This window comes from Jaculus jaculus, chromosome 1 (assembly GCF_020740685.1).
Source record: "Jaculus jaculus isolate mJacJac1 chromosome 1, mJacJac1.mat.Y.cur, whole genome shotgun sequence".
Classification (NCBI taxonomy): Eukaryota; Metazoa; Chordata; class Mammalia; order Rodentia; family Dipodidae; genus Jaculus; species Jaculus jaculus.
This window is the reverse complement of record NC_059102.1, coordinates 151730362-151755331: the sequence shown is the minus strand read 5'-3', so window position 1 is coordinate 151755331 and position 24970 is coordinate 151730362. Positions and strand designations below refer to the sequence as shown.

Sequence of the window (24970 nt, the reverse complement as noted above, 5' to 3'; positions counted from 1 at the left end):
CGACGGCGCGCCGCCCCCACCCTGCGTCATCGCCGCGCGCCGCCCTGGGTGTGTCTGCTGGCAGATGGAGACCGAGGCCGTAGCGGGTGTTGGGGATGGCGAACCCCGGCCTGGACCCGAACTCTTGGTGGCCTGGAATACTGTGAGCACCGGTCTGGTGCCGCCAGCTGCGCTGGGGCTGGTGAGGTCCATTAAAGGGTTGGAGGGCTTGGGCTCGCGCGGGGTTGCCGGGACCCTGCATCCTTTAGGACATCCCCGCCCCGCGCCCAGCTCTGTGAGCCGTCGCTGCAGGCTTGCCTCCTTCCTCATCGACCCGCGTCGTTCAGCCACCCGGCGGCCCTTCCCTAGGTCCAGTTGCGGACGGGGCGGCGGGCTTTCCTCACCTCCCTTTGCCACACACCCCTCACCCGTCTTTGCTCACGGTTTCCCCGCTCTGCAGGCATCCTCTCGGACCAGTGGTGCGGTTCCACCAAAAGAGGAGGAGCTCCGCGCGGCGGTAGAGGTTCTGAGGAGGCATGGTTTGCACTCTATTCTGGAGGAGTGGTTCGTGGAAGTGCTACAGAACGACCTGCAGGCCAGCATCGCCCCAGAGTTCTGGAATGCCATTTCCCAGCGTGAGAACTCTACTGATGAGCTCCAGTGCCTTCTGCTTCTCCTCGACGCATTTGGCTTGTTGGAGAGCCGCCTAGATCCCTACCTGCGTAGTTTAGAGCTCTTGGAGAAATGGACCCGTCTAGGCTTGCTGATGGGCACTGGCGCTCAGGGGCTTCGGGAAAAGGTCCACACCATGTTGCGCGGAGTACTGTTCTTTTCCACCCCCAGGACCTTCCAGGAGATGGTCCAGCGCCTCTATGGCCGCTTCCTGAGGGTTTATATGCAGAGCAAAAGAAAAGGAGAAGGGGGCACAGATCCAGAATTGGAGGGGGAGTTGGACAGCCGGTACGCCCGTCGCCGGTACTACCGTCTCCTGCAGAGCCCTCTCTGTGCGGGATGTGGTAGTGACAAGCAACAGTGCTGGTGCCGCCAGGCACTGGAGCAGTTCCACCAACTCAGCCAGGTCCTGTGAGTACTATCCCCTGGTGGCCAGGCCCTCGTTCCTCTGGATGTTCCACATGTTCTCCCGGGTCCAGCAGACCTCTACAGAGAGCTGGTGAACTGGTGGAAGGGTCTCGTTCACCTGTCTCATAGCCAGGGTCATGCCAGGGGCGGGGGTGGGGTTCTCTGGGATTCCAGTGTAGCAAGTTTACACTCTGCTGTGGATACAGGTATGTGTCTTCCGTCATCCATCCCAGGGTTTCCGCTTTACCTTACTCTGACCCTGTGAGTTGTGTCTGCAGTAGTAGACTTCAATTCCAGTCCTGGACTTTGTGGAATTCTTTTTAGTTTTATTTTGTGTGGTGTGTATACATATGTGTGCAGATGGTTGTGTCTTGTATGCACATGTGCAGAAATCAAAGAACACTGGGTGTCCTGTTGCTTGGCTGCTTTATTTCCTTGAGACAAAATCCCCCCCCCTCTTTACCTGGAGCTGCCATTTTATAATAAGGTTGACTGACCAGCAAACTCTAGTAATTCTTTCTCTACCCCCTCCACCCAGAACTGGGGTTACAGATGTATGTGGCCACACCCAGCTTTTTACATGAGTGCTGGGGATCAAACTCAGACCCTTTTATTTGCTCAGCAAGCATTCTCACCAGCTGAGACATCACCCTAGCCCCTGAGACTGTAGACTCTGAGAGAAAAATGATGTTCCTGCCTTCATGGGCATCCCTATCCTATAGTTATAGACTGGCCTTGCTAAATAATCTCTCTAGAATATGTCAGGAAGATTAGTTCAGTGTGTTGACAAAGAGGGTTTCCTTTCTACTCCTTCAGAGAGCAAAAGATTGTACTGTTGCTCAAGTCTGGTTAGCACTCTAGTGACTGTCACATCCACCATGGCCATTTGTGATGGTTTGTTACAATGAACAAAGTGCAGAGATGCAGCTGTTTGGGATAGAGTCTTCTAGTTGGAATGAGTGGATGGTTTTGTTGCTGGTAAGGGTCAGGGCAGGCCTGAGGGTCTTCTGCTGGGTTCTTCCCAGGTAATAGTTACTGGAAACCCTTCTCACCTGAGTCTCTAATTTCCCTGTAGACTGAAGTCCATATTGGAAGCACACACAGCAGCAGCTATACTTGTGCAGCAGGAAGCAATGTCAAAACTTTCTTTTTTTTTTTTTTTTTGAGGTAGAGTCTCGCTGTAGCCCAGGCTGACTTGGAATTCACAGGGTGGCCTCGAACTCATGATGATCCTCCTACCTCTGCCTCCCAAATGCTGGGATTGAAGATGTGCGCCACCACCACGCCTGGTTCAAAACTTTCTTTTTTAAATTTATATTTTTAAGTTTTTATTTATTTGAGAAAGAGGCAGATGAGAGAGAAGGGCCTCTAGCTGCTGCACCTGGCTTACATGGGTCCTGGGGAATTGAACGTGGGTCCTTTGACTTTGCAGGCAAGCACCTTAGCCACTAAGCCATCTCTCCAGCCCTTAAATCTTTCTTTTATGAGGCTTGGATGATGGCAGTCTTATCTGCTGTCATTGATCATATTGGGAAAGCCAGTGTCTCAACATTGAGCAATTGAGCAGAGGATAGCTTAGCAGGGCAGGTAGTCTTGTTTTTTGTTTTTTTTTTTTTTTTTTGGTCAGGGCTCTGTCCTCCCAGCTGCCTTGGCCGCCCAGGAGAGTGGAACTCCTTGATGTGAGCTGTGTGCACTGTATACTCTCTGCAAGGAGGGCTGTCCTAGGTGAAGGCCAGGTGTGTGTTGTAGGTGCCTCACAGGCGGGGATCTCTTCCCAGGCATAGACTGAGTCTGCTGGAGCGGGTCAGTGCTGAAGCTGTGACCACCACCCTGCATCAGGTTACCCGAGAAAGGATGGAAGACCGCTGCCGAGGCGAGTATGAGCGTTCCTTCCTCCGAGAGTTCCACAAGGTGAGAAGTCCATCTCTGGTTTTGCCCTGATATAGGGGCAGGAATTTGGTGGCACACTTGATGCCTAGTATTAGAAGTGGCCAGTGAGGGGACCTGGGAAGCAGAACCAGTATTTGCTGAGGCAGTCTTGATGCTGTGTAGAGGCCAGTCCTGGGCCTTCATTACAGGAGAAATGAATCTGCAATGTGCTTGGTAGGTCTGGGTATAACCCTGTGATTAGTGGCAGTGTGAAGGCCAGAGATGGCTGGGAGGGGGCTTCCCTAGGAAAATGTGGCAAGATTAGGCCCACTGAAGGGGCCAGTGAACAGACCCTCTCCTCTCTATTGCTGTACACAATGTCCCTTGGGGAGCCTGTGACATTGTGGCTCCTATAGGCTTGTAGGAACTCAGAGGATATTTTATCGTCATGCTGGTTTCTAGGTTTGTGTGCACCAGTGAGTCTTTTGCAGTATGGCCTCTGTAGGTTTATAGGAACTCATGACTACTACATTATTTATACAGGCGTTGGGGCTCAGTGGTCCCAAGAGAGATTTATCCTAACCACCAGGCACAACACACAGGCTATGTGTGTCACCACCTCACAGTAGGATCACTCTTGCTAGAGATAAGCGTGAACAGGGTTGTAGATTGTCAGGGCATGGTGGATGCCTGTTTGGGTCCTGTTATTCCAAGTCCCCCCACCCCCACCCCCGACATAGGGTTTCACTCTAGCTCAGGCTGACCTGGAATTCACTGTGTAGTCTCAGGGTGGCCTTGAACTCATGGTGATCCTTTTACCTCTGTCTCCCAAATGCTGGGATTAAAGGTGTGTGCCACCATGCCCACCTTATTCCAAGGTTTTGATATGCTTCTGGCCTCTAATCATAAATAGCCTTTGGGGCTTTCCTAGAACCCTGCAAAAGGGTGGCTAGCTACTGGGTCAGGCTGGAGCTTGCTAAGTGTCCCTATACCTCACACACCAGTGCTCTTCCACAGTGGATCGAGAGGGTGGTTGGCTGGCTTGGGAAGGTGTTCCTGCAGGACAGCCCCACCAGGCCAGCATCCCCAGAGGCTGGGAACACGTTGCGCCGCTGGCGCTGCCATGTACAGAGGTTCTTCTACCGCATCTACGCCAGCCTGCGCATTGAGGAGCTCTTCAGCATCATCCGAGGTTGGTCCTGCTCCTCTTCCATGCCCTTGCCTACAGAGCCTTCATAACTGGTCTGGGGCTTTTCTTAGCTTTGGCTTCTTTTAGTTTTTTTTTTTTTAATTTTTTTGGTTTTTCGAGGTAGGGTCTCACTCTGGTCCAGGCTGACCTGGAATTAACTCTGTAGTCTCAGGGTGGCCTTGAACTCACGGTGATCCTCCTACCTCTGCCTCCCGAGTGCTGGGATTAAAGGCATGCACCACCACGCCCGGCTATTTTAGTTTTTTTTTTTTAAAAATTTTATTTATTTATTTATTTATTTGAGAGCGACAGACACAGAGAGAAAGACAGATAGAGGGAGAGAGAGAGAATGGGCGCGCCAGGGCTTCCAGCCTCTGCAAACGAACTCCAGACGCGTGCGCCCCCTTGTGCATCTGGCTAACGTGGGACCTGGGGAACCGAGCCTCGAACTGAGGTCCTTAGGCTTCACAGGCAAGTGCTTAACCGCTAAGCCATCTCTCCAGCCCTATTTTAGTTTTTTTGAGGGAAGGTTGCACTCTAGTCCAGGCTGTAGTTCCAGGCTGGCCTTGAACTCACAGCAATCCTCTTACCTCAGGCTCCCCAATGCTAGGATTAAAGGCATGTGCCACCACACCTGTCCATCCTGGTGGCTTCTTGTGTTTTGCCTTCAGCTATTGCAGGACAGTGAGTTGAACAGAGCTGGACCCTCTCTGCCATGGCCTAGGATATGGGTCAATGGTACTGGACATATGCTCTTATGTGTCCACTCTTTTGTCTTCTGCTCAGGACTGGGCCCTTAACATCACTGTCATGTGGGTTATCACAGTCAAGTGTCAACATGCAGGTGTGTCAAGGATGACATCTTGTTGCCTGATGAATGGCTCTTATTCTGGGCCATTCACTGGCTTGTACACCTATGTGTACTTGCCTATCTTTGAAGGAAAACCATCTTTCAGACTTCCCAGACTCCCGGCCAGCCATTGAAGATCTCAAGTACTGTCTGGAGAGGACAGACCAGAGGCAGCAGCTGCTGGTATCCCTCAAGTCTGCCTTAGAGACCCGGCTCCTTCACCCAGGTACTATATGTGGCCACTCAACCCTCAACGCTTGAATGTCATTCCCAGCCCTGGATTTGTAGGCCTAAGGAAGGAGTAGGTTAAGAAGCAATATTTTGCCGGGCGTGGTGGCGCATGCCTTTAATGCCAGCACTTACCTCCTAAAGGCTCTTTAGCCTTCAAAATAGCTTCACAAGTTGCGGACCAAACATTCAAAATCTGAGCCTGGGATGTCTAGGTTGTAACCATAACAGATTGCTTCTTGGAAATTTCTGGAGAAAGTGCCTGTGGGTAGGTAGAGATGTGGGATAAGAGGCAGGGAATAGCACTCTATAGTCATCTTGTGCCCTGGGAATGAGGCCAGAATGGTGACCTGCAGGCCACCTGACCAGTGTAGCCAGGTAGCCACTTAAGTGTTAGCATCTAGGAGTCTGTGGTCCAAGCTGTTGTGAGATTCCATGGCTCCTCCTCTCCACTGCAGGCGTCAATACATGTGACATCATCACTCTCTACATCTCTGCCATCAAGGCACTGCGTGTGCTGGACCCGTCCATGGTCATTTTGGAAGTGGCTTGTGAGCCCATCCGCCGCTACCTAAGGTGAGGGCTAGACTTCTAAGAGATACTGAAACTTGGCTCTCATTCTACTTAGCTCTGCGTAGTCCTAGAAGCCACAGGGACACTCAATTCTCACAACGCCAGAGAGGTTCTGGCTGGACTGAGAGGATTGCCCTAAGCTTGATGATCCTTTCCTATTGTCATTGTTATCCTTGTCACCACACTGTGTCAGTGTGCCCTCTGTGTGTACAGAGTTGGTGTGTGGGGTGCGGGGGAGGTTTGTCTTATACTACCACACTCATATCCAGGCTCTTCCTCTTGTTGCTGACCAGACCCTGGAAGACTAGAGAAGAGATCTGGTCTCTGCATTGCCTTGACCTTCCCACAACAAGGGACAGGAACCTCTTTGGTTTCACATAGTGGCTGTGTTTGAGCAGGTGCCTTGTCACACTGCTTTGAAAGGCCTTGAGTAGCAGAAGCCCCAGACTTCAGGATCAGTGGCTTTGGAGCTGAGGGTGTTTGGAGCCTGCCCTGGACTCATGTTTTTTGCTTTCTGGCTATGGTTGACCTGGCCATTGAGCCTCTCATCTTCTCAGCCTCTGCTGTTCCCAGAGCACTGCCCATTCTATAATTATTATTTGAGATGCCAGATGTGCCTGTGTTTAGTACAAACCAGTCAGCACAGGCCACATGAGGAGGACAGCAGAAGGTGCTATGATGGCCATACACACTGGAGACAAGTACTCAATCCTGGCAGGACACGGGAGGACACAGTACGGCAGATTGTGGCTGGACTGACAGGGGACTCAGATGGGACTGGGGACTTGGCAGTTGAGTTGTCCAAGACCGACCCGGCCAGTCTGGAGACTGGCCAGGACAGTGAGGATGATTCTGGAGAGCCTGAAGACTGGGTCCCTGATCCCGTGGATGCTGATCCAGGTTAGTTTACCCATGGTCCTCTCCTGGGCTCCTGTGTGGATTTCTGTGGGGACTGGCTAGGCTCTGGGTTACACATGTTGCTACTAATGCCTGGCAGTATCATGAACAGCCATTGCTTCCGGATTAAGGGGTCAGAAGTCAGGGTCTCTCTTAACGTCAGCCAGCTTGCTATATGCCCTTGTGTTGTCTGTAGGTGGTGCCCTTGTGGGTGGTAGCTGCTGGGAGAGCAAGTTCATGGGAGGCCTATGTACCCCATCTCTGTCTGTGACTTGGTTCTGGGTTTCAAGGGCTTTTTAGGGTGATGGTCCCAGGACAGGTAACATCCCTTGCCTAGCTCCACTCTGCCAGGTCTTGGAGAGCTGTGAGTCCTCTGCCTTGCTCCTGTCTTGGCACAGAACACATAGGCTTTTGTTTTGCTTGTTAAGGCTGGGGAGATGTTCAGTATATAAAAACCTGTGTTCAGTTCCCAGAACTGGTGTAAAAATTTCAGGCAACGTAGCAGTGGTATGCTTTTGTTATCCCAGTGCTGGGAAGTCAGATCCATGGGTCCACTGGTCAGCTAATCTAGCCTAATTGGTGAGCTCCAGACCAGTGAGAGACCCTCTCTCAAAAAGAAGTGGTGGCACCTGAAAAATAACACCCAAGGTTGTCCTTTGCCTTCTGCATTTGTGCACAAGCAACACATAGATACACACAGAAAATGATTTTTTTTTAAAGTCAGGGTTGGGGTTTGGGAAGGTCCTTGACAAACAGGATACTGGGGGAGAAACTGCCCCAGGAACCAGCCCTTGAAGATTGCTCCTGGTTTCCTGAGACATTGAGAAGCAAGTCCCTCAGGCTGTGTTGATGCAGCAGATGTCTCCTCCCCACGCTGTGCCAGGGAAATCAAGTTCCAAGCGGCGGTCTTCAGACATCATCAGCTTACTGGTCAGCATCTACGGCAGCAAGGACCTTTTTATCAATGAGTACCGCTCCCTGCTGGCTGATCGCCTCCTCCACCAGTTCAGCTTCAGCCCTGAACGGTAAGGCCTTCAAAAGGCTGGCTGATCTCCCGGGGGGAGCTAGGGTTCTGCCACCGCCACCTGGGGCCTCCTTGTGGCCAAGATGTTCATTTTTCATTTGGAGGAAGGAACATTACTGCTTAGCTGGTGCTGCCCCCTGTTGGCCAGGATGGAAAGGCTCTGGCCCAGGTGTGCTTACTGCCCACAGTGTCCCAGCAGAATGGGTGCCACTTGGGATAGGGGCACACCACAGCCCCTCCCAGATACTCATCCTTCCAGGGAGATCCGCAACGTGGAACTGCTGAAGTTGCGCTTTGGTGAGGCCCCCATGCATTTCTGTGAGGTCATGCTCAAGGTGAGTGTGTGCGCCTCCCCACCCGCCCACTCCCTCCAGCCCAGGGCCTTGATGAGATGCCATCTTCTCAGGACATGGCAGATTCCCGACGCATCAATGCCAACATCCGAGAGGAGGATGAGAAGCGGCCTGTGGAGGAACAGCCACCATTTGGGGTCTATGCTGTCATCTTGTCTAGTGAGTTTTGGCCCCCCTTCAAGGATGAGAAGCTGGAGGTCCCCGAGGATATCAGGGCAGCCCTGGATGTTTACTGCAAGAAGTATGAGAAACTGAAGGTACAGTCATTGGAGCTCTCAGCACTCCTCTCTAGTCACACCAGTGACCCCCAGGGAAATGGCACTGCTCATGTGGCATGTCTTTGGGTAGTGTAACTAAGCCCACATGTCCTTGGAACTAGAGTCCAGGTAGGAGGTATAGCCGAGTTCAAGGCCCTTCCTCCTGAGCTTGTGTCCAGTCATGCAGGAGAAAGTCTGATACACATCATAGACGTGCTCCAGGTCATAGGAGACTCATCATGAGTGCAATGGCTTGGTATCCCAGTAGAGGCAAGCCTGGTTTAGACGTTTGCATTTCCAGAAAGTGAAAGTGGAAGTGGAAGGAACAAGGGACAGAAATCCCAAGAAAGTCTGAAACTTGGCAAGGGAAAGTCCATGAAATTTCAAGGCCTGGTAACCTTTAAAGCTGGCTCTGTGCTTTGTCTCCTTGGTTCCTTGGGCAACCTTACCTGTCAGTTTGGGCCTTTTTTGCTCCCTCCTGCTTGGGCCATTAGCATTTCTCAAAAACCATGTTGGTGTCTCACATAGTTCTCAGTGTCCAAGCCATCAGTAAGTTAATATTCCTGAGCCAGATGTGGTGACACATGCCTGTAATCCCAGCATGCAGGAGTCAGAGGCAGGAGGATTACCACGAGTTCAAGGCCTGCCCAGTCTACATAGGGAGTTCCAGGCCTGCCAGGGCTCTATAATAAGATTGCGTCTCAAATACAAAAATGAAAAACAAGGTGGTGGGAGTCATCCTGCGTATCCCATCTGGTATTAGTTTCTGCTGAGGTGGTCATGTAGGCCCACAAGTCACACTGTCTCCAGCTTATGCTTGTCCAGCTGCAACCTAGCCATGTCTGCAGAGCTACTGTTAAGTACTAAATCAAGTGCTGGTTCCCTTTCCTTAATAGTTCCTTCTTTAGTTTCCTTGCTTTTGCACTTTACTATAAGCAGCAAGGCAAAACCTTCCACATGTTGCTAGGGAATCTCCTCTGGAAAATATCCAAGATTGTCATTAGCAGCAGTACAACACGGTTTTCCCCCACTTTCAGCTGCATTTTCCTCATTTCCATCTGAGCCTTCACCAGAAGGGCCTCTTAATGCCCACATTTCTACCAGCATTGTTCTCTAGAATGACAGAAGCTCTCCTTCCTGAACCTTCACCATCTTTATCTTCCATACTTACAGCAATCGTGTCCAAGGAATCTAAGCTCTTTTCATGTTGTGTTTTTGTTTATTTGTGTATTTATTTTCCAAGACAGGGTCTTACTTGAGCCCAGGCTTACCTGGAATTCACTATGTAGTCTTAGGCTGGCTTTGAACTCACGGTGATCTTCCTACCTTGGACTCCCAAGTGCTGGAATTAAAGGCGTGCGCCACCATGCCTGGCTGAGTTCTAACTTTCATGCCTCCATTGCTCTTCAGCTTTCACCCATTGCTCAATTCCAAGACTACTTCTGATGTTAAGTGTTTGTACAGCAGAACCCTCTCCTGGTACCAGACTCATTTCTTGTAACTACTGTAACCAAGTGTCACATAGTGAGTTGTCTTAAACATTTGAAGCATACTATCTCAGTTCTGGAAGCTACAAGTCCATTGCCAAGATGTTGGCAGGGCATTGTCCCTTTGAAACCTCTGAGAGTGTTCCCTTGCTTCCCCCAGCTTCTGGTGTTTGTTTGCAATTTTACACGGCTGTGGCTGCATTACCACACTCTACCTCACATGGCCTCCTCCTTGCATACCTGTGTTTTAACCTTGTCTTTCCTTCTCTTGTAAGGACACAAGTCTTATTAGCGCCCACCCTACTTCACAGCTGTTTCCATCAGCTCACATCTGCTCTCTCTTGCCGGCTGACCACCTGCCTGCCAGGGGTGACAGTAATGCAAGCAGATGTGGGCCTGGTCAGGACTCACGACTGTCCTTGCTGACCCCTGCCCTTCTCAGGCAATGCGAACCCTCAGCTGGAAGCACACCTTGGGCCTGGTGACTATGGATGTGGAACTGGCTGACCGCACCCTATCTGTGGCAGTGACCCCTGTACAGGCAGTGGTCTTGCTGTACTTCCAGGACCAACGTGAGTCCACAGGCCTCCACCTGGTCTTCCCTGCGCATGCAGCCTTGACACCGGTGCCAGGCACTACTCTCCAACCAGCTGGGAGTATTGCCTGCCCAATACTGTGGGCAAGATTTGGGGCAGCCTTGGGTCTTGTGGGAAGTAGCGCCCTCCTTTTTAGGGCCAGGTAGGACAGTGTGGGCTCCTCTGCGCTCAGCTGGGCTAACAGGAAGTGGAAAGGTGTAGCCTTGTTCAGTTTGCCAGCATGTCTGGGGCTTTGCACACAGCCAGCTGGACCCTGGAGGAGCTGAGCAAGGTGGTGAAGATGCCAGTGGCACTGCTGCGACGGCGCATGTCTGTGTGGCTGCAGCAGGGCGTGCTGCGGGAGGAACCTTCAGGCACTTTCTCCGTCATCGAGGAGGAGCGGCCTCAGGACCGAGACAACATGGTGCTCATTGACAGTGATGATGAAAGTGACTCGGGCATGGCCTCCCAGGCTGATCAGAAGGAGGAGGAGCTACTGGTGCGTTGGCCACAGTGGGCTGGGGATAGGCCCAGCAGGTGGCCCGACTGACCATGTCTGGATTCTGTCCTCAGCTCTTCTGGACTTATATCCAAGCCATGCTGACCAACCTGGAGAGCCTCTCGCTGGAACGCATCTACAGCATGCTTCGCATGTTCGTGATGACTGGGCCCGCACTGGCCGAGATTGATCTACAGGAGCTCCAGGGCTACCTGCAGAAGAAGGTCCGCGACCAGCAACTTATCTACTCTGCAGGTGTCTACCGACTGCCCAAGAGCTGCAGCTGATGCACTCCTGCAAGCCCTGAGCCACAGCATTCCTGCCTGTGTGACCCCTGGATGGTCAGCCTGAGGCATCTTCTGTCCTCACATCCCTGTGCAGCACTCTCCCCTCCTTTATTCCTCGACCGAGTCTCCTCCACACCCCTGTTCAGTCCCCCTTCATGCCCCCGCCCACTCCTGCAGAGTACAGATTAAAGCAGATCAGTTCATCCTTCCATGTCCTGGCTTTGTGGAATGTCATGGGTACATGCAACTTTCCCCTCTATGGCTACTCCACCTCAGCTCTGTAGGGCTGGGTTCCCAGCAGCAGGTGAGGGGGAAGGCAGGCTTACCCTAACCTGCATATCTGTGCTTGGATATAGAACCCCAAACTGCAGCAGGACTAAGCAGGATTGGCACCTTGAATCTCCCGAGATGGACTTGAAGCTCTATCTTGGATTTCTGGCTTTTGAAAGGAACTCATGGGTCTCCCTATTTGTGTAGCCTGTGTAGGATCGTGCTAGGCTAGGTGCTGCTATGGATATGAAGGAGAATCCATAGAACTGACAAGGCAGAAGTGACCTGAGGTCAGTTCCTTTTTTTTTTTTTTTTTTTTTTTCGAGGTAGGGCCTTACTCTGGTCCAGGCTGACCTGGAATTAACTATGTAGTCTCAGGGTGGCCTTGAACTCATGGCGGTCCTCCTACCTCTGCCTCCCAAGTACTGAGATTAAAGGCATGTGCCACCACGCCGGCATCCTTGTCTTCTTTTTTTTTTGTATATATTTTACTTATTGGAGAGAGAGAGGCAGATACAGAGAGAATGGGCACACTAGGACCTCCAGATGCAAGCACCACCTTGTGCATCTGGTTTTATGTGGGTACTGGGGAATTGAACCTGGGTCCTTAGGCTTCCCAGGCAAGTGCCTTAACCACTAAGCTATCTCTCCAGCCCTGTTTTGTTTTAATATTTTTATTTATTTATTTGAGAGAGAAATAGAATGGGTGTGCCAGGGCCCTCCAACATTGCAGACGAATTACAGATATATGTTCCCTTGTGCATTTGGCTTATGTGGGTCTTGGAGAATTGAACCTAGGTCATTCCAGGCTAGTCCTGAAGTCACAACGATCCTTCTACGTCTACCTCCTGAGTGCTGGGATTAAAGGCATGTGTTATCATGCCCAGCAGAAAATCTTCCTTGTAAAGGCTGTTTAAGGATATGCCCCAGTGGCCAGAGGGACTGGGCTTTTATATTCCCATTTCCTTTCTCTTTTTTCCTTTTCTCATTTTTTTCAAGGTAGGGTCTCGCTTTAGCCCAGGCTGGCCTTGAAGTCACTGTGATCCTCTCACCTCTGCCTCCCAAGTGCTGGAATTAAAGGCATATGCCACCACGTCCAGCTTTATCACCATTTCTTATACTAGGATGTGTGGCTTCAATGTTTGGGCCTCACAAGAGCTTCCTGCATGTTCCCCAGACCTGTGGTCAAAGTACAATACAAGGGCAGACAGTGGGAGGAGAGTCCAGGAGTAGGCTTGTCCTTTTCACCTCTAGTCAGGCCTCAGCCATCCTTGAAGGGTGGGCTCTGTCAGAGGCCAGTGGGAGGGGGGGTGACCCTGCCCTGACCCCTGGGATCCACTTAGGATCTGGCCATCACTCTGTCCCAGAACAGCTGTTTTCAGGCAGGAAATGCTCAGGCCAAACGCACCATCCTCAAAGGAAACAAGATCCTCTGCTTGTAACCACTGCCTTTGTGTCCCGCTCCTGCCCAGAGATGGCTCCCAGACCACAACCACACCCAGGCTCAGTACTGCCAGGTGACCTTCCCAGTCCGCTAATGTCCACAACAGGCTATAGAGGTACCACCCTTCCCCCATCCCCAGTACCCTGCACTTGGGTACCGAACAGCAGTCCCCTTCAAGGGCTTTTCCTGTACCCTACCTGATCCAGAGGGATCTGCTTGCTTTGGATTTTGAAGGGATGAAGGCAGTCATTAGGCACATAACCTCAGCCATAACCCATACGCCCCGGGAGCCTTGTTCCCAGCGACACAGGTCTGCGGTTTGCTTTCCTTCCACTCTTAGCCCTCAGGCTCAGGTTCAACCCCCACTTCAATGTTTGCACAGTGGCAAGAAGTCTTCTGAGTTCTCTTGGCAGCAGGGACTCAAGGCTCCTCCACAAGGTGTTCTGTTAGATGTCTCCACCTGGCCAAGGGCGGGTGTGCCTTTGTTCAAACCAGGATGCAAACTTGCTGGGCTGGCCTGACAGGGTGACAGTGCCAGCCCCTGGCCTCAGGCACACCTTCTGCCTTGCATTCCTTTAAACTCAGTTTCTAGATACATCCTTAAAAATCGGCAAGTGTCTTGGTTCTCAGCATCACTCAACCTGCACAAAGGCTGTGCCAGGAGCTTCTGGCTGTTCCCTAATGACCAACTCTAGAAGAGCACCTGAGTCTATGGTCAGGGAGCTCTCCAGTGACCAGGGCCATTGGGGTTAGGTTCTGCCCTCCCCCCTGGCACCTTCTTGGGCCCCAGCTGGCGGGAGGCTGGGCTTGGTCAGCCACAGGGTTGGTTATTTCCTCCTGTTGCCTCCTGGTTTGCTTGGCAGGTCCTTCAGGGAAAAGTGGCAGCAGGGTGGGGCTGCTCTGCACCCCAGCCTGGGCGGCAGGTTCAGGGCAAAGGTGTAGGTTAACCCTAACAATGCCAGCCTACAGACCATGACCTGCCTTGGGCAGTGGCTACCTGGTTCACAGAAGGAAGAGACCCTCAGAACTCTCACTAATGAGGTGTGGGCCCACATTCCGGGGGTTTTCCCCCTTCCCAGCCCCAGAAGGCCCTCGAACCTGGGCTCTGTTGGTTGCGTGAGCCTAGGCCTCACAAAGCAGCCAAGGAAGGCAGCTGATAACCGCTCACCTTACCTCCCACTGCCCTCCTTGTTCCAACTCAGGGAAAGGGGTAGTGGCAGGAAATCCAGTAGATCCTGGACCCCACCCAACCCTACAGCCCTTATGTTGAGAGAATAAACCTAGGCCACTGGCACCAACCCAAGAGGGCAGGGAATGGCTCCTACCCATTTCACCAGGAAGTGCTGTTAGTCCCACCACTGCGGGCCTCCTTTGTGGCCATAACTCTTAAGCCCTGCTACCCTACCTGCTTTGTCCCAGGGTTCCTAATGGCCCGACACGCGAGGGTGAGCAAAGCTCAGCCTGGGTACTCTAAGGCCCTGCCCCCACCCTCCCCAGTCCCACTGTGAGGTCAGCACCTTCTACATGGGTTCCGTCCAGAGGTGTGTGGTGGGGCTGGGGGCTGAACATGGCCCCCTGTCCCCAGCCTGACTCCTGCCCAGCTGGAAGGCCCCTTGGTCTGATATATTTGTCCCTTTTGCTCATCCCTGCTGCAGGTGCCTTCTCCCCCTAGTCCTCCAGCAAGAGACACTCCCTTTCCCTGACAGGGCAGGCCATCTGTGTCCTGGGGGGCCAAGTGGGTAGGGGAGGACCTGAAGGTCCTCCACAGGCAGGTGACTACCCCCTGGCCTCATGGCTCTGTTTCTGCAGCTGAAACCTGTGACTGCACCCTCGGCATCAGCCGTGAGGCCCTCATTGCTCTCATTGTGGTGTTGGCTGCTGTCAGTACCAGCTGCTTCTGTGCCCTCATTATTGTGGCGATTGGCATATTTCGGGCCAAGGGGTGCGTGAGCCTGGAGTCTGGCAGTGGTGGGGATGAGGCCATGTCACTGGCCCTGGGTGCTTGGTCATGCTTCAAGGGGCCTCTGCCCTTTGGGTGGGATGCCAAAAAGGGCTGGGAATGGTGTTTTCCAGGTTGGGGGTGTGGGAGGAGGTTCCTAGGGCTATTAGGCTTTTGGAACCAACATTGCTCCAGAGTTCATGCCTACCTTTGTCCCCTCAGTGAAACGTGTCCCAGGGAGATGGACAACAGGTGAGTGTGCCAGGGGAAGCTGCAAGGATGGACGGTGTTCCCTTTCTGCCCTCTCACTGGAAGTGCAGTTCACAGTGGCCTTGAGAGCAGTCCTCAAGGGCCTGCCTGTGCTGGGTGGCCAAGAGCCTGTCAGCTGGTGCTGACCCTGCCCACATCATGCAGGTTGATGGGGCAATTCGGGGTCCAGGACGACCGCATGGACCTGCAGTCAGTGCACATGGAGTCCCACCTCATGGACCCTACCCTGGAGGTAGCTATGATGCCAACCGTGGAGGACCATAGCCTTATGACCATCCCCATGGAGACTTGTCTAGAAGAGCCATCCTTCCCTCCTCCCCCGCTGCCATAGTAGGGCAGAGGAATTAAACAGTATTTAGTGGTTGTGCGTGTTATCCTTCTTGCAAGCCCCTCAAGGCTGCATGGTGCGTGTGCGTGGATCATGGGACAGGGAACTCACACATTTGGCGTTTCTCCCTCCTATTCCAACTGGCCAGCTCAGCTCCCCTGCAGCCTTGTCCTGCGAAGCGGACAGCAACCCTGGGCCCACTGCCCAGATAACCCAGGGCAGGACTACAATGACCAGGGAGACTGGGCCAACGCCCCCTTCTCCACTAACACTGTCACCTTGAGATTCCTGGGAAGGGGTGCGGCAGCCACAATCCTGCACTACCGATCTTGCCTCTGGTATGTGGTCCTGTCCCCAGAACTCAGGACCTATCATGTGCTTGTGGCTCCACCAAGAAACTTGGACAGTTTCCACGGAGGGTCCTTTTGCTGAGCACGAGCAGAACTGAACGGGGTGTGGAGCAGGGTGCTGTGGGATGTATTCTGTGTGGAATAGGCTGGTTTGGTGGGTGTGCTCTCCCTACTCAGGACTCTGCAGTGCACCAGGTGGTCCCATCAGTGCCATTATGGGCGCAAAGCCAAAAGACTGAAGCTCCGGGACATGTGGCTTGGTAGTACAGGGTGTTGGCTTGGTGCCTGGCCCCCGCCCCAGGTGAGAAAAAGGCTGTGGGACCGGAAGTGCCTGAGCTCGGACCAGACAGTTAATATTTGTCCAGGTATAGCAGCAACAACTCCACGGCGCTAGGGCTTCGAAGACGCACAGGGATCAGGACACCCACCTTGGGTCACGGAGCTGCCCCCATGCAGAGCTCCTTTCTCTCCCGGCCTTCGCCGCTACTATCGCTGTTGCTGCTGCTGCTCCTGCCCCTGAGGTCAGGGTGGGCCCAAGCCCCCACCGGAACAACCCTCTGGGGATCCCCGGGCGGCCCGGACTGCCCGGAGGCGTGCGCGTGTATCCCGGGCGGCCAGGCCAACTGCTCTGCGCTAGCGCTGCCCGCCGTGCCCGCGGGCCTGAGCAGGCGCGTGCGCGCACTGCTACTCGATCACAACCGCGTGTGCGCCCTGCCGCCGGGAGCTTTCGCCGGGGCGGGCGCGCTGCTCTTCCTGGACCTGAGGGAAAACGGGCTCCGGTCGGTGCACGGGCGAGCTTTCTGGGGTCTCGGCGCGCTGCAGTGGCTGGACCTGAGCGCCAACCAGCTGGAAGCTCTGGCTCCTGGCACCTTCGTGCCACTGCGCGCGCTGCGTTCCCTCTCCCTGGCCAGCAATCGTCTGGCGCAACTGGAGCCTGCGACCCTGGGCGCGCTCCCGCTGCTGCGCGCGCTCAGCTTGCAGGACAACGCGCTGTCGGCGCTCGCGCCCGGCCTGCTGGACGGCCTGCCCGCCCTCGACGCGTTGCGCCTGCGCGGCAACCCCTGGACGTGCGGCTGCGCTCTGCGCCCGCTCTGCACCTGGCTTCGCAGGCACCCGCGTCCGGAGTCAGGTGAGCAGGGTGGGCACAGGCTTGGATAGTGCTTGGTGCAGCCTCGGTCGCCATCTGACGCCCACGCTTGTGTCCCGCAGAGGCCAAGACCCTACTCTGCGTGTCTCCGAGGCGCCAGACACTCAGCCCACTCACTGCCTTTTCCGACGCCGCCTTCAGACACTGTGTCCAGCCGCTTGCCGCGCGAGACCTGGCGGTGATCTACGCGGTCGGGCCTGTTTCTTTCCTCGCCAGCCTGGCCACCTGCCTAGCACTGGGCTCGGTGCTCACCGCTTGCCGCGCGCGCCGTCGCCGCCACCGCACCTTAATGCGCCGCTCACCAAAGAAAGCTCCCGAACCCGAGGGCCCTCCCTCCACGGATCCTGGGAGCCCAGCCGCTGCAGTTGCCCGAGTCTGAGAGGGGCCTGCGGTTGTTCCGGGCACCCCTGCAGCTTTCTACACTCTGGAAGCTCTTCCCAACCCCTGGTCCTCCCTTCACCCTCTCAGCAGGCGTCAACAAGTGACACAGACCAGAAATTTTCGTGACATTCCTTTAGGCATCACCACTGAATCCCGGGGTTGGGGGTGGCTGTGCGCCCCCGGCCCCCCTGGGGGTAGAGGGGCAGTGCATTGCTGCGCACGGGCCGCGCTGGGAAGGCACGCGCTTGGACACTGGGAGGGCTGGTCATATACAAGGTGGTGGGTGAGTGGCACTCAGAAGAGAGGGCAGGTGGTATTCTCCGGTGCCCAAGGTGCAGGGCAGGGTTCAAGACAGTCCGAGCCAGCATCTGGAGAAACCTGCCACGACTGCAGGTGGACGAAGAGGCTCAGCCCTCAGTCTGGAGGAGCCCGAGGCAGCCGGGAGCCAGAGAGCACCCTTGGGAGCTGTTGCCAGCCGGGCAGACAGAGCTGGCCCTGGGGGAAGGTCAGGGCCAGCCCAGAGAATGGGATGGGGAAGGAAGGTTGTGGGAGGATGGTGCAGCAGGAGAGGAGAGGGGTGGAGCTCAGGCTGCCCAGAGCAAGCGCTAGCGGAGGGGTGATCCAGCCAACTGGGGCCATGGGCCCCCACTGTGGCTCAGGGTGGCGGCTGGAGGGAGGATGGGGCTGTCATTTGTGCTCCAGGCCCCTCCACCTGGGGCCACTTAGGCCCCTCACCCGACTGCTCAGAGACCCCAGGGCCCTGCCTCTGCCGGAGCGCCCTGTGGCCCTGCCCAGCCGGCTCAGCTCTGGCCCGTCCTCAGCCGCTCCGGTCCCCACCTTGGTCCAGCAGGGGCTGCCCACCAGGCAGCAGGGCAGGCGAACGGGAGGCCCAGGGTGGGCAGTCTCTGGGGCGGGTGGGTTTCCCTCAGGCCTTCCCGAGCAGCAGGACTCATCAGTGTCCTTGGCCGGGCTAACTGGGCAGGTGGGCGCCTCCGGGGGGCCTCACACCACGGTGCTGACCGAGGGATCTGAGAGGTTGAGCGGGCCCGTGATATCAGTGGGATGGTACTGCTGTAAAATAGAAATACACAGACAAGGCGGCCCGTTAGCCCCGACGTCGGGGGCACGCGCGGGGCCGGGACAGGGTGGACCGGCCAGCCGGCCGACCGGCGGGCAGGCGGGCTCGGCCTGGGGGAGGCTGGGGCTGCTCCTCCCCCGACCCCGTCGTGCTCCGGGGTTCTGCGTGGGCCAGGCCGCTGTCCCGTGCGTCTGTCTGTCTGTCTGCGGGGGAGGGGCAGAGGAGGGCGGGCGGGGCGTCTCAGCTCTCCCTATGACGGGAACACAGCTGCAGCTGGCCCTCCTCCCTCTCAATAGCGCGTCGCGGCAGCACTGTGTCTTTTTGGTTTTGCAAAGCGCCGCGTCCACCCCCGGTGCTCTATAAATAAGAACCAACAATCAATACCTGCTGGCCCCGCCGGCCACCAGGAATCCCAGCCCTGAGTGCCCAGTGCTGCCCTGGTCCAGACCAGCCACAGGACAGGGGCAGAGGATCTCAGCAGCTGGACCGTTCCCACCCCTCCCAAAGGAGCCCCCCACCCAGACCTCCCTTTGAACAGGCACCCTGCCCCAGAGACAGGGTGGGAGTTGGGCTGCCCTCCCCCACCCAGCCCCCGGTGGCAAATGTGGGACAGTCAGCCCTGCAGGGTGGGGGCCAGCCCCAGATGGCCCGGTAGGATAGTCCCTGGTGCCCAGGGAGACTAGGCTGAGGATTCCACTGAGAACAAGTACCCAGGAAGGCACCATGCTCATCTCTGAGCTGCACCTGAGTCAGCTCCAGATGGGGCCCAGAACTTGGTGCCACCATCTGTAAATGACCTGTCACCTGCAGGACTTTTGTGCTTCCCCACTTTGGCCACTTGGCCCATAATGTTTGTCCTCTCTGCCAGATAGTCTCCCCACACACACACTCCAACCCACAGTGCTCTGACCTTGATCTCCTCCCCTGCGCCCCCTGGTGGATTCCTAGCTCAGACCTTGCAGCATAGGCCCTGTCGGCTTTCCCTGACCTGACCTGGCAGCCTTGAGGGTTGCTTGTGTTTGCTTCAGCTCCTGGAGCCGCCAGTGGCTGCAGCTCATATGCCCTCCCTCTTTATCCACCCTCCCTGAGCCAAGCCCTCCAGAGAGCAGGCCACATGGGTCTGTCTGGGGAAACCTCGGTGCTTTCAACCTGGACTTGGATGGCTCTGTCAAGTCTTGTCTGTGTCCTGGAGTTTGCCCTTCATCCTGGGCACAGGGGAGTGGCTACACATCCCTATTCCTCCTGGGACACAAGACCATGGGGTGAATCTGTCTGCAGGTTGGGAGGCTTCCTATAGGCTGGACAGTGGCTGCCTGAGACCAAGGTGTCTCTAACAAGTCAGGGACTCTTTAAAGGGGTGGGGTACTCTTTGATCTTAGTGTCCATCTCTGGTGTAATGGCAAGCTGCCCAAGGCAGGAGACAAGGGTTCTGGCTCGGAAGGCAGAAGGTCTGGTTCTGACAGTGGTCCTGTGCTAATACTTGGGGGTCTGAGCTAAGGTGCTGGTCTTAGATTCCCCTTCATTGGCATTCCCTCCAAAAACCTCAGTGTTACTCCTGTGTGCTGCAGACCAAAGTTTGCAGGGATACCCTATCCACGCTCAGACCTTCTGAGGGCTGCTGCCACACCTCTGGCAGGGTCCTGCTCAAACTGGTCCCACCACCCCATTACCCATCTGACAGTCCCCTGTGACCAGGGGCCAGTTCCAATGCTAGGCCCAGCCGTCCACCCAGATGGACCCAGGCCCGACCCCCAGCCCCCCCGGCCCACACAGAGACCACATGAAAGATGCAACACGCATGGCTCTGGTGAGACAGGTGAGACAGGTGTCTGGGGGGCAGGGCCAGTGGCCAGACAGACGGACGGGATGGGACATCACAGCCACCCCTTCCAGGGCCGTCGCAGGGCGGGAGTGACGGCAGCGGGGGCCCCTCGAGGAGGCAAGAGAAACGGGTGTCACGGAGACGTGGTGTGGCCTCTTGGCGGGGCAACCTGGGACAAGGTCACTCTGGCTCCCAGGGTCCAGGTGGCCCAGAGAGGTGGTGAGGCTGACTGACTGACCAACAACATGACACGGCTTTCAGATGGTGTGTGGCTCATGGCATGGGGGGAGGGGTGGGCAGACTAACGCGGAGACACAAGGGAAGCTGAGGAGCAGTGAGGGCGGGGAGAGGTTTGCAGAGTCCTGGAGGACGACACCCGTGTATGGGTGGAGGATGGGCAAAAGGCTGACTTGGGGCAGAGGCACAGATGGCCAGGATTGGAGGTGGGGGCAGGGGTGGGATGGCAAGGGAGAGGGAGACAGACATGGGGCGAGGGAGGAGTCGGAGACGCGGGACTGGGGTGCTTCCCCCTTACCGTGTCTTTGGAGGACCTACGTCTCTTGAAGCTGGAGGCCAGGGTGGAGGTGATAGCCCTAAATGTGGCTTTCTTTTTAGGGTCGGGCTCTGCTCTACCACTCTTTCTATCCTAAAATGAATATGTATAAGTGATTAGATGGCTAAGGGTGGCGGCCACACCTGCCCTTGCCTGCTCCTTGGGGGCCACTGCCAGGCCTGGCTGGCCACTCAGGCCCTCGCTCCTGCCTGTCTCCCTGTGCTGGACAGATGGACCAACAGCCGGAATTTCGAGGGTGGCCTCTTCTGCCCGGGGTCGGGCCTGTCCTTGCTCGTGCTGGGGCTGGGCTTGGGGGTCCCGCTGGCGCTCTTCCTGGGAGGTCCACCTGGCTGTCTGGCTCCTGGGTGGCCCTGTCTTACAGGCGTCCCGAGGAGGAGGAGGAGTCCCCAGGGACTGGAGGAGCTCCACCTTAGGCCACAGCAGCCCTTCTGTTCAGAGGCTGCTGACCCCAAGGGGCACACATATCAGGAAGGGGCCAAGGGACCAAGGAGGTGTCAGGATGGAATTGGAGTGATAGATAGAGGCAGATCCCAGGATACTGGCCTACAGTCTGATGGCCAGCATGGCCCTGGGAGCGAGAGCAGTGGCCAGGTCCCCAGGGGACCTGTGGGGCCAAAAGCAAGAGTGGGTGGATGAGAGGTATGAGGGCTCCAACAACCCTGTTTCCCCTCCACCCCACCACAGTCCTCACTGCAGTGCCAATGTCAGCTCAGCACCCTGCTCCAAGAAGACGCCCAGAGAAAGAGAAGAGATGAACAGACCGGAACCTGACCATTGGCCACCAGCCTTCAGGCCTGCATGGGCCCCAGTGCCCAGCCCATTCCCTTCCTTGGTGGACTGTGACTGTCCCACATGCAGCCTCACTCCTGCTCACCACAAACCCACATGGATGCGGCCTGAGGCAGCAGGTGAGGGCAGGTCAGTCCCATTCGGATTGGAATCACAAAGCAGGACACAGCAAGAAAAGGGGTCCCAAAAGGTTTTGAGGGAGCTTGGGTGGCAGAGTGCCAAATTCATCTCGGACTCACATGCTACACACAGGTGGGCCCCTGTCTTACCCTGCCTGCTTGCCTTCCTACGGAATGAGTGCCGGTGGGTGACTCTGGAGACAGAGGGGCCGGGCGGAAGCTTGGAACAGGGCACATGGCCTCCCTCGGCCCAGCTTGGCAGTGGGTGGCCACCTGCAGGCAACCCCCTGCCTGTGCTGCCCCTGTGCCTTGGGAGCACTCACCACTGCCCTGGCCATGGCTCCTAGCACCAGTCCTGCCCATGGGAGCCAGAGCCAGTGCCACGGCCCGTGGGGATGGAGGAGGGCCGTGGCCAGGCCGGGCCCTGGGCGCCAGGCCTCGGAGGGTGGCCTGTCCTACCTGCAGGTTCTTCCTCCACACGTTCACTGCTGCAAAAGCCAGCTGCATCTGCTTCCTGCGGGCGTCCTTGTGTCTCTTATAGGCAATCTCAATAAAAATCAGGAAGATTCCGGCCACGATGCCGCCGGCCACTAGCATGAAGACCCCTGTGTGCAGGACCCAGAGGCTCAGCCGTCAGCCCAGAGGCTACAGTTCCCAGAGAGGAACCACCCTAGAGCGTAGCCGTGAGGGGCCCACCTGCCATGTTCTCGAAAGTGAGGGTTGCAGGAGCGTTGCTCCGAGAGTCACATTCCTGATACCGAACCCATGTCTTGTCCAGATCCTCCATGAAGCCGTTCTCATGGGACCTGGTGCGGAGTATGAGAGTGAGGGTGGGGCTTGCAGATGGCTTTGAGTGAGAATTTCCTACACGTGGGAGGACGCCCCAATCGGACGAGGCCTGCAGCGGGTGGGATACCCCACAAGGCAATTGCAGCAGCGTGGTGTGAATGTGGGGCGGGCAGCGCCTGACCTGGGGTGTGTTGTCAGTTGGGCTGAGACCCAATTCCAGGGTAGGCCCTTGGAGCAGAGTGGGGCGGGGAGGCTGCAGTGAGGTGCCCGGCCCACTTACTTGAGTATAGACAGGGAGACATTCTGCTTCCAGGGGCTGTCTTTGCGCATGCCGATGCCAAAGCCCGAGCGGAAGAACAGCTCGCCTGTGGTCACCAGGTCACACTTCTGTGAAGCCTCGAACTCCAGCACTGCCGAGTCCCAGATGAAGGCGTGAAGCTTGCTGCCGGCAGATGGAGGAGGTTACGGGAGCTCCACACTGGGGGGCTCACCCGCCCCGCTTGCCCGGCAGCGCTGGATGTTCTGCTCACTTGGATTTCCTGTTTGCATGGATCCGCCCGCCCCACCCCCGCTTTGCTTGCCCTCCCACTGTGCCCCCCAGCTGCGGTGACCCTCGTCGGCCCGCTCACTTGTCCCGCACAGCTTGGATGGCCTCAGCCGCGCTCTCGTAGTTGTGCTTTTCCATATGCCGGTACATGGTGCTCAGCTCCACCTGCCGCCGGAAGTAGATGTCCACCGAGCTCTGCTTCACGGTGGCGTATATGAACTTGTCGGAGGGGTTCCTGAGCTGCAGTGGCAGAGGGCGGGGCTCACGGCTGCTCTCCAGGCGCCCCCCCCCCCCGCCTGAAACAGAACCCTCTTAACCTCGTGACCTTTTCCACCTGCCCAGGAGCCTCACCCGTGGGTCGTTAATTCCTGTGATGCGTTCCTCGGGCCGATCCAACACCAGAAAGGCTGCCAGGTTGGCAGTATAGGAGGCCACAATGATCATGGCAAAGCCAGCCCACACCATGCCCAAGATGCGGGCAGAGAAGCTTCGGGGGGCTCCTGTGGGCAGATATTTGGGTCAGCTCCCGGAAGGCAGGGGTACTGCAAGGTGGGGACTGGGCCTCGCCTCACCTTCCCCAATGCCAGAGTTGAGCAGGACACCCCAGGAGAACCACATGGCAGAGGATAGGGTCAGTGCATCCTCCTCTTCTTCCTCACTGTTCACCTTGAAGCGGCCAAAAGGACTGCGGTGCAAAGGGCAGGTGGGAGAGAGGGCAGGAGAGAGGACAGGAAAGGCGGCTCTACCCAGCCCTGTCCAGCTTCACCTGCCCTACAGATGGAGGTGTCTGGTCCCCTGCATAGCGCTTACCTGAAGCGGTCCAGCAGGTACAACATCACGGCCACCACATGCACTGACAGTCCCACCAGCAGCCACAGTGTGCTCTGAAAGGGCTGCATGAATGAGTCCAGTGTGCTCCGGGGGATTTCCTGCAGGTAGTCAGGTGGTCAGTGATGCCTGGGTCCTCCAGGACCCCACCCCACCCATCCTTGACCCTGCCTACCTTCTTGACCAGGATGGTCAGGCCCTGGTACTTGAAGGGCTTGGAGAACTCAATGTACTGAGCACGCTCATTGTTAATGGTCAGTGGTGCCACGATCATGTCTGCCTGTCCGCTGAGCAGCTCACCCATCATCCCGTTCCACTCCTTTTTGTTGCTGTTGTTCACCTGTGGGGTGCCGGAGCCAGCAGGGCTGAGGACAGGTTGGGCACAGCTCCCAGGGCAGAGAGTCCTAGTGCATGGAGAGTCTTGTCTCCTGCTCCAGCTGTATCTCAACTTGCAGGCCACTCTCACTAGCCCCTCTCCAGCCTAAATGGCCATCCCACAAAAGCTCCCCCCAACACACACACACACAAAAATCATAGCCAGGCATGGTGGCACACGCCTTTAATCCCAGCGCTGGGAAGACAGCTGTAGGAGGATCACTGTGAGTTTGAGGCCACCCTGAGACTACATAGTGAATTCCAGGTCAGCCTGGGCTACAGCGAGACCCTACCTCAAAAAAACAAAAATAAAGGGGCTGGAGAGATGGCTTAGTAGTTAAGGCAGTTGCCTGCAAAGCCAAAGGACCCAGGTTTGATTCCCCAGGACCCATGTAAGCCAGATGCACAAGATGGCACATCCATCTGGACTTTGCTTGCAGTGGCTGGAGGCCCTGGCATGCTCTCTCGCTCTCTCTCAAATAAAAAAAAAAAAAGTATTTAAAAAACAATAAAACAAAACAAAAAGTCTGGGCGTGGTGGTGCACACCTTTAATCCCAGCACTCAGGAGGCAGAGGTAGGAGGATTGCCATGAGTTCAAGGTCACCCTGAGAATACATAGTGAATTCCAAGTCAGCCTGACCTAGAGTGAAACCCAGCCTCGAAAAACCAAACCAGAACAAAACAAAAAAACCCAAAACAACAACAAAAAAATCCAAAAAACTGGGCTTGGTGACATACACTTTTAATCCTAGCACTGGAGAGGCAGAGGTCG

General features: G+C 55.9%; 4 protein-coding genes across 13 annotated transcripts in view; 3 read left to right on the top strand and 1 right to left on the bottom strand.

Moving 5' to 3' along the window:
* The first annotated feature begins 43 nt into the window (after positions 1–43).
* Anapc2 (anaphase promoting complex subunit 2) lies at positions 44–11358 on the top strand. Its single transcript, XM_004653877.3, has 13 exons — positions 44–181; positions 440–1062; positions 2838–2970; positions 3946–4120; positions 5074–5193; positions 5654–5771; positions 6487–6668; positions 7549–7690; positions 7949–8024; positions 8096–8299; positions 10229–10358; positions 10625–10860; positions 10935–11358. Exons 1-13 carry the CDS (start codon positions 65–67, stop codon positions 11145–11147), a joined length of 2469 nt encoding a protein of 822 aa, XP_004653934.3. The 5' UTR covers positions 44–64; the 3' UTR covers positions 11148–11358.
* Positions 11359–14428: 3070 nt separating this feature from the next.
* Tmem210 (transmembrane protein 210) lies at positions 14429–15401 on the top strand. The gene is made up of 4 exons (XM_004653876.2): positions 14429–14516; positions 14671–14803; positions 15023–15052; positions 15215–15401. The coding sequence occupies exons 1-4, from the start codon at positions 14429–14431 to the stop codon at positions 15399–15401; spliced, it is 438 nt and encodes a 145-aa protein (XP_004653933.2).
* Positions 15402–16125: 724 nt separating this feature from the next.
* Positions 16126–17578, top strand: Lrrc26 (leucine rich repeat containing 26). The gene is made up of 2 exons (XM_004653875.2): positions 16126–16877; positions 16958–17578. The coding sequence occupies exons 1-2, from the start codon at positions 16199–16201 to the stop codon at positions 17272–17274; spliced, it is 996 nt and encodes a 331-aa protein (XP_004653932.2). The 5' UTR covers positions 16126–16198; the 3' UTR covers positions 17275–17578.
* Grin1 (glutamate ionotropic receptor NMDA type subunit 1) overlaps positions 17394–24970 on the bottom strand; it is a 32427-nt gene continuing 24850 nt past the window's right edge. For 3 of the 10 annotated variants that reach the window (XM_045138228.1, XM_045138220.1, XM_004654113.2), the window contains 10 exons: positions 23998–24162; positions 23805–23923; positions 23567–23679; positions 23346–23494; positions 23077–23234; positions 22728–22889; positions 22355–22464; positions 22118–22263; positions 20712–20822; positions 18464–18711 (listed from right to left, as the gene is read on the bottom strand). In XM_045138228.1, the coding sequence (XP_044994163.1) occupies positions 18595–18711; positions 20712–20822; positions 22118–22263; positions 22355–22464; positions 22728–22889; positions 23077–23234; positions 23346–23494; positions 23567–23679; positions 23805–23923; positions 23998–24162 (1350 nt within the window). In that variant the 3' untranslated portion in view covers positions 18464–18594. Of the gene's footprint in view, positions 18348–18463; positions 18712–20711; positions 20823–22117; positions 22264–22354; positions 22465–22727; positions 22890–23076; positions 23235–23345; positions 23495–23566; positions 23680–23804; positions 23924–23997; positions 24163–24970 lie in introns of those variants that run through there. The other 7 variants (XM_004654114.2, XM_004654116.2, XM_004654118.3 and 4 more) reach the window with 5 other exon arrangements.